General features: G+C 45.9%; 1 protein-coding gene across 1 annotated transcript in view; it reads right to left on the bottom strand.

The window, feature by feature from the left end:
• The window catches only part of COG7 (component of oligomeric golgi complex 7), a 223,176-nt gene that overhangs the window by 137,428 nt on the left and 69,993 nt on the right, over positions 1-15,755 (bottom strand). Inside the window, exon 7 of the mRNA XM_069209670.1 lies at positions 2,732-2,854. Coding sequence (XP_069065771.1) covers positions 2,732-2,854 — 123 coding nt within the window. The remainder of the gene's footprint in view (positions 1-2,731; positions 2,855-15,755) is intronic.

Raw genomic sequence — 15,755 nt, 5'->3', positions numbered from 1 at the left:
ACCAGTTTGGTGCTGAAGGTAATTGATTTATAATCTAAAGACAACCCTTAATGGAGGATTATTTACATCTGCTCAAACACATCAGAGGCAAGCCACTGCATCTGCAAGTCCTTATCCAGCGTTAATCCAAAACGGCTCATGGAGGGAACCGGTCTATCAAAGCTAAGTACCGATTTATAAAATCAAGATGATTACAGGAAAAAAACATATGACAAACATAACCGTGTTGACTGATTGACCTAGCTCAAAATACCTGTAAACTACTAATAACTGGCGTGCCAATGGAATGACTATAACTGTAGGACTAGAAAAGCCTATCAAATATTTCACACTTACATTACTTATAACAGCAAGGCTTATGCATGTGTCAGTCAATGTCCATTATTACACAAATTATAAGGCGTGAACCCAGGGCATAAAACCAAATTTGATTGTGGGTAAAACCATAATTAAAAAAACTAAATCGTTGATGATTATTTTGAACCATTTGCAATCTTGATCTTCAGGATAATAACTCAACAGAATCAACAAATGTGGTTCATTATTATCCCGACAATAATGTAAGCGGGAATAAAGACGTATACTGTGTAACACGGACAGAGCGTATAGTCCTAGCATGGGTCATGCTTTAACTAAGAAAATACAACCAAAGAAATATTGAAATGAATTTGCAGCAGATCTGCTGTGACCCTCCGCCCTCTATACCATAATTTCCAGACCTACTTGTTAGGGTTATTCGACCTGGAGACTTAGACCGAGACCGCTAGCAGGTACTCTGCAAGTCTGCGTAAGTAAGCTGCTCACTCATAGGGTACCGGAGTCTGCTGGAGGTGGAGTCCGGCCAAAGCGGTGCTTCTTTCAACAGGTGACTGCCACCCCTTGTTTAGGCTATGACGCAACAGTTGATTACATGCAATTTTGCATAAGTGGCTATTACTATATCACTTAAAGAAGGAACTTGATGTTCCCTTCGGAATTTACATCACTAAATGCTTGAGTAAGTGATATACATAACAAAGCAGCCTTATGTCTTATTCTCAAGAGATTCTCAGTCCATGCATTTATAGAAAAGCAACTGATGTAGAGAGAATTCACTTAAAACTAGTGTCATTGTAGGATTACAAAGGCAGTGAGCCCCATAAATTTAGAATGCTACTAGTGGTCTGGCAAGGAAACTCAGATTCAAATATAACTAGTAGGAGGGTAATGCAGTCTGACCAACTGCCTTCAACTGAATGTCAAAGCAATAGTGAACTGGGGTTCTTGCACTAAAACTCTTCACCAAACGTTTCTAAACTACAAAAACGTGGCATTGATTTACACATGATCTGGCTTGTTCCATGCACCAAAAGTCCTCCAGACTTGAACAAGCGCTACCCCTGTCCGTTTCGGATTCGTTTGTTGTGAAGATGCTTTACCTTAGCCTTGCTTTGATATGTGATAGACCCTTGCATCCACAGTGAAAAACAAGTGAGCTTGAAGTCCAGTGTATAAAAAGACACCAAATAAAAATGAAGTTAAGCCTACAATCCAGGGGTGTTCAATGCTTACCAGTCATCTGTCACCGGCATAAACTGTTAGCAGGTATTATATTCATGTGTTTATTTGTAGAAGACAAATTGGGAAGCTGAGATTATCTGAGGTTGATGTTGAGTTCATATTCAAATATAACTTCTTGACAATTGACTGGGATGTATTGGGAGATTTAAGATGGGGAGTACAGAGTGCATTGAAAAGATCATGATAATGTTTGGACCAAGGAATAGCACAATACATAGAACAGAGACGTATTAGGTTTCATTCTCCGTTCTTGGTACGGATCTACTCCCCTATGAGCAGAGGCTAACAGATCTACCCAATCAGTGTACCTTAAGCCACAGAGCATAAGTGTTACATGTGAGATTAGACCAATGCAAATTTTCACTCCCGCCCCACAGGCTAAAACTCATCTGAGTTGCTTGTTTTTGCCCTGAGAGGGGACCTGGCTTGGCAGGTCGGCTAGACTGTTTCTACTGGAGGAAGAATGATTTGAATAAGGTGGCCTCTTTGCAGAAAGGTACATTGGGCGACAAAGGATGGTCTGGAAGGTGGCCAGAGAGAATGCCAGTGGCTGAGATTATTCAAGCGTTCCTTTCATCACCTTGCTCTTTTCCCACAATTCGACATGTAGCATTAGGAGTTTCACACACTGGGGTGTATTTGGCATTCCAAAAATGTAGAACTGTTGGTTACGTAACCTCTCCTCACACACCCATCTTCTTTGTTCCAGGGTAGCAACTGGCCTGAATAAAGAAAATGGTTGCTTAGCAGCAGTATGAAGATAAGGAGTGAAAGGAAAGGGTTGCCACTGGAAGACTGCTGAAGAGGAAATCCTCAGATCTCACACCTGAACCGCAGTTGCTTATCCCAGAAGTCAGAAAAGAATCAGAAGCAGTCTTGTAGGCTAGAACCATGGACTGGTGCGCAGGGTCACAGCGGCGTAACTAAACTTGAGGGAACCCCTGCAAAACACATGGAGGAGGCCACCACGCTCCGTACCTGGTCAGAAGCTGTCCTCCAGGGGCCGGCTGCCAGTGCACAGTGCCGGAGGGGGCCCACTGGAGCTTCGGCCCCTCCCCGCACCGCGGGAGGCTGCAGGGGTATCGTTACACCACTGCATGGTCACACTTTTGGGCAGTGCCTCGTCCTGTACTCCACAACCTCATGACTAGGTATAAACTATATGACTCACCTGGCTGGTCCACTGGAGCTGGGAGTGCCACGCCCCCAGTAGGGTATCGTAGAATTCAGTCAGCTGCCGGTGCAAGGTCCAGTCCCCCTGGTAGAGGTCCTGCCATATGCTCACCAACTGCACCTGTCAAGAGAACAAGGACATAGTCAGGCAAATGAAGAAAGGCAGCTCCACCACATCAAGAGGCTGGAGAACAATCAGAGATGCAAAGTGTCTACAAAGTTGTGAAGTGCACATGGTCGCCCCTATGCTTTGTTGAAGCCTATGGCACAGGAGTCCCGCTTCACAGATGCATTGAGTATCAGCAAGTATACTCTTGATGAGATGCAAAATGCACTGAGCGCCACTAAAATACAGGATCTAATAAGATCAGAATAAGCTGTGTCGCTGATGCGGATTGCTTTCTGTTATGTTGGATTGATCGCCTGTATTTGCTATGACTAATCATGGGCGGATGTGGGCATCAGAAGAGAAGTACCGTAGCAGTACTCAAAAAGACGACCTTGCTTCTACAGCGAAGGATGCAGGCAGCTGAGGAGCCATGTTTCAACTCCTGGACCAGCTCCAAATATAGTGCAGATAAGAAATGCTGTCATACACAGGGAGGGGTCAGGACAGGAAGGTAAAGAGGAGGTTTGGCATGGGTCGGTGCTGAGTGTCAGGGCGATCATCGCACATACAATGCCAGGTTCAGTGTGAAAGGAAGGCCAGGGTGTGGTTGGCAGCTATGATGCTTCTTGTAACGAAGGGATCCTTAAGAAGGTGGTAGGAGGGAGGTAGAGCGCTCTGCTGCCGGGGTCTGGCAGCAACCAGGAGACAAAGAGTGGGGTAAGAGTGTTTCGAGAGGAGGTGCTCAGGTTTGAAGAGACAGCCAAAAGCAGCCACTGCCTTTCTAATGCTCTGCAAGCAATCTCTCAAGCTGCGTCTCTATCAAGAGCAACTAAAGTTAACTGAGTGAAAAGTGCAGGATACACACACACAAACACAGCTACATCAGAGAGCCACCGTGAGTGAAGGGAACCCTTGGGTAACTTGGACTCTCTGGACATCGCTCGGCCACTTGGTAACTCGGTTTACCACTCTACTGGCCATCCCCAGGCAGCTCGACTCGTGGAGAAGCCGGGGCTGAACTAAATGAAGTCTTTGTGGATCCCACGTGCCCTTCTGTGGCAACGCCCCCAGCTCACAAGATTCAATCTGACGGTGTGCACTGGGCCTGCGTTCAGCTTCACCCAGACTTCTTCAGCCACTTCAGCTTCCAGTGCGAGATTAAACGCACACAGCACTTCAGAAAAAAGGGCTTCTACGCGCTGCACAGCAAGGGGGAATAACCCACTGAATGCACTCTGTGGAAAAGAAAGAACTGCAGACCCCACCTCTTGGTACGAATCCCACAAGTTGCACTTCAATAGAAGCCATCCACACACTGCACTTCATAGAAAAGAAATCACTGCAGGCTTCACCACTAGGGTAAGAAACCCACATGCTACACTTCAAGGGAAAGAATTCACTGCATTTAATGGGGTAGAAATCCGCACACTGCACTTAAAGTAGATGAAAAGCACTGTACTTAAATGGTAAGGAACCCGCTTGCTGCACTTTATGGAAAAGGTACCACACACGCTATACTTCAAGGGAAGGCATTCACTGCAGTGCAAGGGGAAGGAATGTGCACACTGCACAGCAAGGAAATTGCATTCGAAAGCACCTACCCACTGCACTTCTTGAAAGGGAAATCCATGTAAGACACTTCAATGGAAGGATTCACTGCACTCCAAGGGGAAGAAATAAGGACACTGCACTTAAAGTGTAAGAAAACTCTACACCGCCAGGTAAATGGACCCGTACGCTACCCTTAATGAAAAAAAAATAACACGTTCCACCAATAACATGCTACACTTCAAGGAAAGGCATCCCACCCACTGCACTTCATAGAAAAGAAATCTACACACTGCCCTTCAAGGGAAGGAATCCACATACTGCACTTTATAGAAAGGGAGACACATTACACGCCAAGGGAAGGATTTCAGAGAGTGCTCTTTAAGGAAAAGGCATCCCACACCTGCACTTCATAGAAAGGAAATCTACACACTGCCCTTCAGGGGAAGGAATCCACACACTGCACTTCACTGGAAGGAATCCACGCGCTGAACTTCATAGAATGGAAATCCACAGTCTGCACTTCACTGGAAGGAACCCACACACTGCACTTCACTGGAGGGAATACGTACACTGAATTTAACAGGAATCCACGCACTGCACTTCACTGGAAAGGCTCCACACACTGCACTTCACTGGAAGGGCTCCATAAACTGCACTTCACTTTAAACCACACACTGCACTTCACTGGAAGGAATCCACACACTGAACTTCCCTGGAACCCACACACTTCACTTCACTGGAGGGAATTCACACAGTGAATCTTACTGGAATCCACACACTGCACTTCACTGGAGGGAATACGCACACTGAATCTAACTGGAATCCACGCACTGCACTTCACTGGAAGGGCTCCACAAACTGTACTTCACTGGAAGGAATCCACACACTGAACTTCCCTGGAACCCACACTGGAGGGAATTCACACAGTGAACCTCACTGAAATCCACGCACTGCACTTCACTGGAAGAAATACACACGCTGAAATTCAGTTGAATCCACACAATGAACTTCACTGGAAGGAATGCACACGCTGCACTTCACTGGAAGGAATCCACACACTGCACTTCACTGGAAGGAATGCACACACTGCACTTTATGGTAAAGGAATCACTGGGGGGTTCCACTGCTAGGCTAAGAATCCCTTACACTTCACTACACATGATGCACTTTACGGGAAGGGATTCACAGAGTGCACTTTAAGGGGAAGGCGGGATACATGCTGCACATCCAGTGAAAGCCTCCCTGCACTTCAAGGATGAAACATCACTAGATACAGCATTTCCACGGAAAGCAACCCGGGCAAAGTGCACCACAGCGACACAACTACCTTCAAGGGAGGAGCTATGGAGGGACAGATTGGTATTCCTTAACTGTAGCAGAAATATACATATATTTTTAACAAGCAATCAAGTGAATGATCAGGTGTGTGTGCCGAAAATAGGAACACAAAGGAACAGGACATTTGGTTCTGTGTCAGAGGTGAGTTTCAGCCGCTGCAATCACAGACCTGAGCTGGCAGTTCGTAGCGCAAACTAGACATTATTATAGGGGACACAGTACAGGAGACACTGAAACGTCACTGATGACGAAATGGCTAGCGAAAGCAAGGAGCAGGCCAGCACATTCCTTAGAACAGCCTCTAGCATCCCAGGTACCGAGGCTTGGGCAGTCTGTCGAGTGGTGCAACAGTGCCACCTCGTGTCCGAAGACGGAAAGAGCCTTCCCCAAAGGAAGGAAGGGTGGGAGAGCAGTCAAACGTAATAACAACATGGATAATAACTTGTTTTTTAATATAGCGCTTTCCGCCGTGGGTCGACGGTTTCTAAGCAAAGTAAATAACTGCTACAATACAATGTTATGGCACTCAATTTAGAGAGCTTAGAAGGACGAGTAATTTGTATTCGTGATATCTAGATAGCCGCATCTCTCACGATGAGAGCCTGGGTGATGAGGGAGAACCCTGTTTTATTGTATTCCTCTCCTTTCTGGATTTAAATATTAATGTCTCTCTGACACCTAAACAAATAAAAGGAGATGGCAGGATGCTTGCAATAACTGTAATCACTGGCAATCAGTCCCTCGGGGTGGCACTCCAACCATCGTTCTTTTGGCCACCAAGTCATGTCACATTAGACCCAGGCATCTGCAAATTGGTCTCCGTCCTGCTCCTTTAGGAACTGTCAAAGCCCAAACTGCCAAGCCAGGTCCTCCCTGAATCAGAACACATGTAACTCAATACCGGTTTGGACCTCATTGGGCCTCTTCAGTCGGGTGATGGGTGTAAAGCTCTGTGTGGCCAAGGTATCCCCAGGTGTAGGTCGCTTGCTCACTGTGCCATAGGATCCAAAGTATATCTCATTAGGAGGCCTAACAAGACTGAACGCAGCCTGGGGCTGCTTGTGTCCCCTTCTGGAAGGTGCCTTCGATGGAAGTTGGGGATGGATTGTTCTAATGAGGAGCAGGGTCAGTGCTGATTTGGAGAAGTGTGGCTCAATGGTTAGAGCGGCAGACCCTGAAGCAGAGATCTGGCTCAAGACCAGGGTTCAAGTCCCGCTTCGGCAGGTCTTGGGCTCAATTCCCCTTGACCAGATAATTCTCGCCTCGGTGCCTAATCTAATTCATGGGTCCCACTCTGCAACTCTGGGCAATAGCTTGCTTAATCTCCACAAAGGCCCCAACAGCGCTTGGATGCCTGGCTTCACCCTGGGGGTGCTCAGGAGTGGGCGCCTCACAGGGAAAAGCCAGGAGGGGTTCCATAGTGGTATGAGTACAGCGCCTTGAGACCCTAACGGGTGAGTAGTGCGCTATACAAGTGCTAATTTACATTACATTACATTACATTTACATTACATTTACATTACATTACATTACATTACATTTGCATAAGGCGGGCCTTTGCCTAGAGTAGCGCCGTGGATGAAAAATGATGGGTTGGAATGCCACCCCAAGCAATTGTCAGTGGTTAGACTATTTACAAGGAATCCTTATGTGTAACTGACCCCGACACCCAAGTCATCCCATGAAAAGACCATGGAAAAATAAACATATCAGAGGATGGAAGACTGTGGAACAAAGACTGAGGAGAGAGAAAAAAGAGGCTTGGAAGATAAAGAAGACAGATCAGGCTGGGAATTTTACCTCATAGCACTGGAGATCCAAACCCCAGAAAGAGGATAGGGAGGGTGATGGGGCAAATTTCCTTAAGCTTCACTTCTGGAAGAGGCCTCACAATGTGCTACTTCCGAGTCAGCCAGAACGTGCAGCATGTTTCACAGGATGAGACACTGTAATAGTAAATTGTGCTATGAAACATGCCTTGCCCGCGGTGCTAAGCCACACTCACATGTGACTGGCTGTGGGAGTGTATAGGACTTGAGATTGTAAACCACGGGCATCTGGTTTACACTCTCCTTCCTTGATTCCTGTACCACAAGGGAAGTGGTACTGAGGCAGTGACGACCAGGTCCAATGATTCTGAGCAGCACGGTCTGTGTTGTATCAGTGCAGTGGTGGCTGAGGAAAGCAGCTCTTAGCTCATCCTGGACTTCCTTACCTGCTGCAAGTGCTGCTGACTGCAACCTTATTTATAGGGCGAGTTGTGAACTTTTACATAAAAAGTGTATTTTGGATTGTTTCACTTTAGCACCTTAGATAATGTCACTCCATTAAGTGGCCTTTTTGTGAGACAGCGAACGCCACCATTTGTGTCTTTGCAGTTGTATTAATCACTCAAGAGACAAATCAGTAGTCTTCTTTCTCCTATGGAGAAACATTAGGGCCTGCTAAACTATACACAAGAGAGACTCCTCTATGAGTGAATTATTTGAAGGTGCTCTCCGATGCAATGATCATGGAAAAGGAGGTAGATGGAAGAAACATCATCGATTAGGGTCACATTATTTGGTCAAGTTTGGAAGCCAAAATAAAACCAGGTTTCCAGATTAGACATTGTGCAGTTCCGATCTTGGTCTTCTCTCTTCCGCCTTAATGACAGTTTTATTAGTGAATGATGGAAACTTTGTTAGGTGCACAGATACTTTGGAAAAAATGTCCCAGCTTCGGAAGCGAGGGTAGGATGACCCAAGAGGCATGTCCTTTATCTAGTGCCTCCTGTACAAGGCCTCTATTGTTGGTATTGATGAACAAATATTATGGTCTATCAAACCATATATGAGAGTGGTTTTTGTACCGTGCACATCCTGAACTGAATTATTTCAAAGTGCTCTCAAATGTGATGATGAGGGAAAAGGTGGCACAGGGAAGAAGAAGAATTGTCTAGGGTCACACAGTTTGGACAAGCTGAGAAGCTGTGAGTCTCTGGATCAGGGCTCCAGAACTAGTGTATGCACTGGGTCCAACAAAAGCTTCTGGCTGGCCTGGGCATGTTAATATCAGTTGCATGTTTATAAGATAGGTCAACAGCACTGGACACACCTCTCTTCATAGAACAGGCGACCTTCGCAGAAACAGTGCAAGCTTCCCAACTTAAGTGGTCAGGTACAGTGAGGGCAGCAGCAACACAAACCTTTCCTATCACAGAACAGGTACAAATCAGACATCAACAGTGCAAGCATTACCTCCTCACAAACAGGGACAGTGTGGCAGTAACAAAGCAAGCTACTCACTCTCATAAAACATACACAGATAAGGAATGAGTGACATGGGGACAAAAGACAGATTTCTGAAATGGGTGCTTAAGTAACCTAGATGAATGTATGTGAGGAGGAGTTAGTGGGTATGCGAGTTCAGACACCATTCTTGGGTAGGTGCTATTCCAAGTCAGCTTCCTGAAAGTCCTGCTTCTGTCAGTTGGAGACTGATTGTTTGGCGTTTCATGCATTGAAAAGTAGCTGTTAAATGGTAGGTTAGTGTTATTTGGAACAGCCTAGCCACAGCCTAAGTAACTATGCTCTAGACATGTACATAGGTGCAACATCTTCTAAAAAGGTTTTGAATGCTTGCATTCAAAAAGCGCTGTGCAATCCCAGGCTCAGCGCTGCACCTGTTCAAAATGTGGAGGGTCACCACTGGCTAGGGTCATCCGTGTGCTCTAATGAACGCCTGACACACCAGTGGCGCTTAGTGACTATCTGAAGATGACAAATTCTCCCTCAAAGTTATATATAAAACGTCGAGAGAGTATTTGTTCAAGGTTACAATTTTAGACTGCAAACTAGGCCTGATGCGTGTCAGACAGCTGTATAATGGAAAACCATCTGAGACCCATAACTGCATAAGCACCAAAATCTAGAGGAACCTTAAGCGATAAAGAGTCAGGAATAAACAGTACACTATATAAAAAAAAAACAGAACTGAAAAAAAAGATAAATGTGAGCTTGATGTTGAGAGAGCAATAGTGGGGGTGAGGGGGTGTCTGGACTTCTGTGTCGCAGGTCGGCCTGACCTAAATGCCAACTAGGCAGTCCCAAAGGGCTGGTCTGAAAGGTCAATGTCAGTACGGTTTCTTGGCTGTTTGTGGCCTCTTTTTGTAGTCTGCGTGACAGGTTTTTACTGTTGATTTCCCTGATATTACCACAAACATTGCCTGCAGCAAGCACAAATGCATGCGGAGTCTCATAGTTTGCAAACCACCAATACCCACGTCTTTACAAGTTCAAAACGGCACCAATTTCCAAATGTGATCCACTTTTTTTGCATCTGAGTTGTTAATGGGGAGTGCTTTAGTTTTGGTGACAGGTCTATTTTGTGTCCCAGCCCGACTATGGTTGGTTACAATGAGGCGCCACAGGTAAAGACGCTGATCCCCTCCTCTCCATCAACATTTCTACCCTGACATTAACAGGATCTCCGGCTCTTGTATTTTTCCAGTTTTCACAGAGATGTTTTAAGGCACGGGCAAAGTGGGCTCTGGTCCAGGGCACCAGCCTTTCAGGGGGCCCTGATAAAGCAAGATCTCCTTTGCAGAGTCTTGCCCTGATGACCTTGAATAATTCTTAAACAGATTGTTTTAAACACCGTTTTTCTTTAATTTAATTTTAATCTGGGTGATGTGTTGGGGTTTATTGCAGACATTTTGCAGATCAATGCGTTTATATTTTAGATCAAAACAGGACTTCATGTGAGTTTATTTGCAGTAATATTAGTGAGCTGCTGCTGTGTTAAATATTAAAAAGCACACGTCACTACCCCGAATATTAGATGTAAACACACTTAGAATTTGGACGAGGGTGCCTGGGCAGCGTCAGTGATCTGGCCAAAGAGGGCATGAAAGAGCTGAAATTAGGGGCCACAAAATACGTTCGGCCCTTGGCGCCCAGAACCCTTAAGATGCCCTTGGGTCCTCGGGTCTTACAGTGCGGTTCTGTGCTGGATGGGCAGGCCCCGGCCCCGGCCCCGGCCCCGGCCACGGGGGCGAGGCCTGCTCCCGCACAATGGGCACATTAAAGGGGGGTCATTACTGCAGCACAGGGGAGAGGCCGAGGCTTCCCGTGCCAGCGCTTCTGTGTAATTATCGGTTACGTGAGACAGACGTGAAAACTACAAGGGACAAAGGGTTGGGCCGCCAAGATAGCGCTTCCTGGCTTTTTAGGGAGTTTTATTGCGGCATTTCAGACTGGCACGAGCATGAAGACGGGCTGTGACACAATAGTTACACTTGGGCACCAGTGACTAAAACACTTATGAGTGAAAATCAGGCCTGATCCTGCACAGACCGGTGCGGGCTGCTCCGAGGCAGGACCGGGGCTGCAGTACTGGGCAGTATTGTACGGACGGCACAGAGAGTCCGGGGGCATCTCAGACCCCCTGGGGCCTGCAGTCTCCCAAGTTCCAGTAAGAAAAGGTATATTCTGTCCGGTAGAGACCCAGGCACGGGCAGTGCTGCTGGAAGGCCTTCAGCGCTCTAAGCGCTGTACCGAATAGAGCCTACACCTTTGAGACGAGAGAGCACGAGGCTGGTAGTCTGATACGACCCCGCGTGAGGAGGCACATGTTGTTCAGAGATCGAGGTCCATAGTGCGGCTAGAAATGCTTCAACCTGAAGGGCGCTGTACCGACTAGACTAGAGCCTACAGCTCTGAGACAGTGCATGGTCTCTCCGAGGATGAGGCCTGCAGTCTGACATGAACCCGCATGAGGAGGCACTTGGTGCTCAGAGACTGAGGGCCGCTATAGCGACTAGAAGCACTATATGCGGCATGAGGGGCAAATTATGCGGCAGGATTGAGAAAAGTGTGCGGCAAGAAAAGGCACACATTATGCGGCACAATGTGACACATTTTGTGATAGCATTCATTATTTCATAATTTTTAAACTAGGTAACAATGTCTGGGCATTGGTTACACATCAATAGTACCGTTTTAATCCCCACATATAGAAATCAGTAACAAAAAAGGTGACAAGTCCAGTTTTGCAAAGGAAGTTTCTCTGCATTTATAGTAACTTTTGAACCGTTTCCGATAGAAACATTTTTTGTTAAAATCGGCAGATTATGCAGCAGATGATGGATTATGTGGCAAATCTATAGTTATGCGAAAATTGCCGCGGTCACACAACCGCATAATTCCAGTGGCCCTGACTATAGGGCTTGACTTGAGCCTACAGCTTTGAGACAGGGCATGGTCTCTCCACGGAAGAGCCCTGTGGCCAGGCCCTTGCTGTTCAAAGATCGAGGCTAGAGGCACTTCGTCAACTGTGGAACGGTGTGTCTGAGGAGCCACACACGGTTTGGATTTTTTCGTAAAATAAGATACAAGTATTATCAACTCTAATAGGTTTCAATGTTTTGACCTATTGGCTTTGTTAAGGTACTTTGGCGATGCTGTGAAACACTGACAAGAAGAAGGCGCGAACGCACACGAGTATGAATCATTGCACTGCTGGGGAGGCGTCCTTCCATGTGGGTGAGGGCATGCTGGATGGCAAATGCCTGCCCCTAAGGAATAATGTGGGCGCCATTATATTCAGGTTTTTGGATTTACCCTTCCAAGATGGCGCAGGCCACTTGGCGCGGTAAATAAAAAACACATGTTTTACTTTTGGGGAAACACTTTTATTGCAATAGAGCAGCACAGCAGCAAATGGCAGCATCCGAGTCCTATGAAAACACTGATTAAAGCATTTTAAAGCGTATGTGGGTCTGGAGAAGCAACAAAGGGAGTGCGGCAAACCAGCGGAGAGGAGGCTGTGGGGAACGCGGGGGCGGGGACTAATGAGCTTGAGACCGAGTATGGAGGACGCCGGGGTTAATTAAAAAAAAAAAATCTGTATGGGGAAGGCAATGGATGCAGTGTAAGAGGAGGGAGTAACACAGAGTGCGTCGAGTTGAGGGAACAGGTATTTAAGGGGAAGGGGGGCTGTTCTGAATATGACCAGTGAAAAGAAACAAGCCATCCAATCAAAAAAATGATGCAGAAGCCGCGCTTCGTGGAAGGAAGAAACCAAACAAGAGGAAAGAAGGCCAAGAAGTGAGTGACAAGAAAGCCAGCCATTGGTAATCAGCGGGCTGGCACAAAGCCCAGTGTATGTTTCTGAAGTGGTGTACAGAGAGCTAAAATCTGTCCACAGGAGAGACCTACTAATCCAAACAGCATCTGACCCACCTTTATGGAGGACAGAAATCTGTATCCCACACATTAGGACAAAACTCCTGAAAAAAAATAAAGTAATACACCTGAGAGTAGCCCCAGATCATGGGTTCCAACGGGAGTGATACACAACCTCTGAGATCATGGGCGCCAAAGGGAGTGATACACAACCTCTGAGATCATGATACACAACCTCTGAGATCATGGGTTCCAATGAGAGTGATACACAACCTGTGAGATCATGGGCTCCAGTGGGAGTGATACACAACCTCTGAGCTCATGGGCTCCAATGGTAGTGATACACAACCTCTGAAGGTTTTGTGAGTTTTTTTCAAGCAAGCACCAAAGAACACATCATTGACCGTGTCCCCACGAACAATAATGAAGCATGTCCCTTGCAACCCATTTTGGAATCGCATACACTGTCTCAGACAGTGTTGTACATCAGAGTTCGGGTCGCATATCTGGCCCTTGATTCAGTACTTGCTCGACTGGGCTTTCCGAGGTGCAGATTGACAAGAATGATTTAACGTTTAAAGCAACAGGCCTAACGTGTTTCAAACTTCCTCGGACCTTATTTTTCAGCAGTACTGGCTGCCTCAGTCCCAACAGCATTTAAAAACATATCAGACTTGTTATGGGCATTTCTCCGTCACTACCAGCCTTTTGTCTGAGAGTCTGACAGATCATACTTTACCTTTCAATGTATTGAGACTGAATTACGACTGAGTTTGCAGCAACCAGTCCAAACTTTTCAGATTTGGTTCTTATGTGTGACTAATCCTGCCTCGGCCTAGGCAACCTTTTTTTACGGGAGGCTTCTGTGCACACACCAAGGATATAGCCAGGGTGTAACACTGGTTACATATGCATTCTGTATAAAATGAGAAGAGGGCTTTCATGGTGGGCCCTTTGGCTGCACCTGCTTTCTGGTCAAAGTGACACACAGAGGTGGGGGAGGTAGGGGGATCGTTGTCTCAGGGTATTTTGCTACCTATGACAATGTACTTTCTTTGCACACCGTTTTGGCACCGCAGGCGTGTAGGTGTACACCCTGTTTAACAGGTTCATCAGTTTTTGCCAGAGATGCCACAGGTGACCATTTCTGTGGCCTGTGACTACATTTTGACACACTGTTAACTAGAGGGCAAGATGGATTCATAAGTCATTCGAGATTGGGAGTGGTTGGCAAGGGAGTAGCAACTAGGGAGTGTAAGGTAGGGCAGTCTTTGTCCCCTACATACATTTGAGAGGAATTGTTCTGTCATGAACCCACACTATTTCCCATAAGTATGTCCATCTCCAAGGACTTGGTGCAATTTAAGACCTAAAGAGTAGAGACTATTGTGCATTTATAGTGTTTAATAATGCACACTGCCGAAGTGTCCGACAGCAGGGAGCAGGTAGCAGAAAAAACAGGAGAACACAATGAATGCCTACAGCTGTCACCATCAACTCTGTGCTGCCCAGCCTGGGGATGCCTAGTTATTAAGTGTGAATGAGTTGCAGGGCTATGAGTAAGATCCCTCACTGATTATGACTCAGTCACCAACTATGGTGTCAACAAATTGTGAGAGTCATGGCTCTCCTCTGTGGTGTGGGAGGGCTATCAGATGACAATCATGCACACTACACGCAAGACAATCCCGAATGCATGTAAACATAATTGCATTTAACAAAGAATAAAGGTGTAAACATATTGTATAAAATCTGCCTTTTCTGCATGTTCACCCCAGATTTTTCTGGACTTTGAAGGACCTTAATTTTGTCTACTGGCTTCAGAATTCTGTGCATCGTATCTCTGTTAACCAGTAGTAAAGTGTCTGTGCTCTCCCTTTAAATGACTGAATTGACCTATTACTGACTGGTATTTTTTACTTGCTTCTAGGTCCCTAATATGTGATGCAAAAAGTGCATGCAGGGCCTAAAAGTTAAATGTCACCTGCGGACTGTAGCACTTTACTGTGCCATCCACTAGTGTAACAAGAAAAACATGGCTTAACCGACAATTGTAGCCTGACTGCTACTGTTTAGATTTGCAATACTATCTTTTAAAATATTAATTTTTCACGTAAAAACCTCCCTTTCAAATATTAGTAAGTCACTCCTATGTCAGCACCATAGCCAACAAGAAAGGGTACATGGTTCTTAAAAGTGGTACATGTAGAAAATGAATATGACCATGTCCCTACAGTGTCAAGGCCCTAAAAATATTTTCACCGTGGCAGGCCTAGCAGTGCTATGTAGAAAACCAGAGTACAGACTAAAATACTAATACGGTATCTCAGGAATGAGGCCAGCTAAAAAAATAATTAAACCACTATTTTCAATAGTTATTAAAAATACAGTTCAATACTGAATTTCGATTTTTAATAAATAGTAAGGAAAATAAACTTTTAGAAAGTTACCTTTTACCTGCCCGAACTGGTTAATTAACATAGATCTCTGCCAGCTGTCCGCCTGTTCCCAGGCTTGAATAGGCATGAAAAAAGTCTGAAATGCCTCCCAGGAGCAAACAATAGGTTGAACGGAACGGACAGAGATCACTCCTCTGAACTCCACGATCTGTGCAGGGCGGGGGCTGCGAGTATCCTTTTTGATACTACAGTGTTCAATCCAGGTTCACGTGTCTGTTGAGCCACATGTAACACTTGAGGCACACTTCTAAGGGTAAGAACAGGCAGCTGTATGGGTACAGTATAAATACTTCAGTCATTGCGCTGAGCTAAGCCTATCAGCTCCATCCTGAGCAAAACCCCTGGTAGCAATGACATCAATTAGTGACTCTGAGGGTTCACCCTGACAAGGATTAGGAC

This window comes from Pleurodeles waltl, chromosome 10 (genome assembly GCF_031143425.1).
Source record: "Pleurodeles waltl isolate 20211129_DDA chromosome 10, aPleWal1.hap1.20221129, whole genome shotgun sequence".
Taxonomy (NCBI): Eukaryota; Metazoa; Chordata; class Amphibia; order Caudata; family Salamandridae; genus Pleurodeles; species Pleurodeles waltl.
Note: the sequence above shows the minus strand (reverse complement) of the source record. Positions and strands in the feature narration are given on the sequence as shown.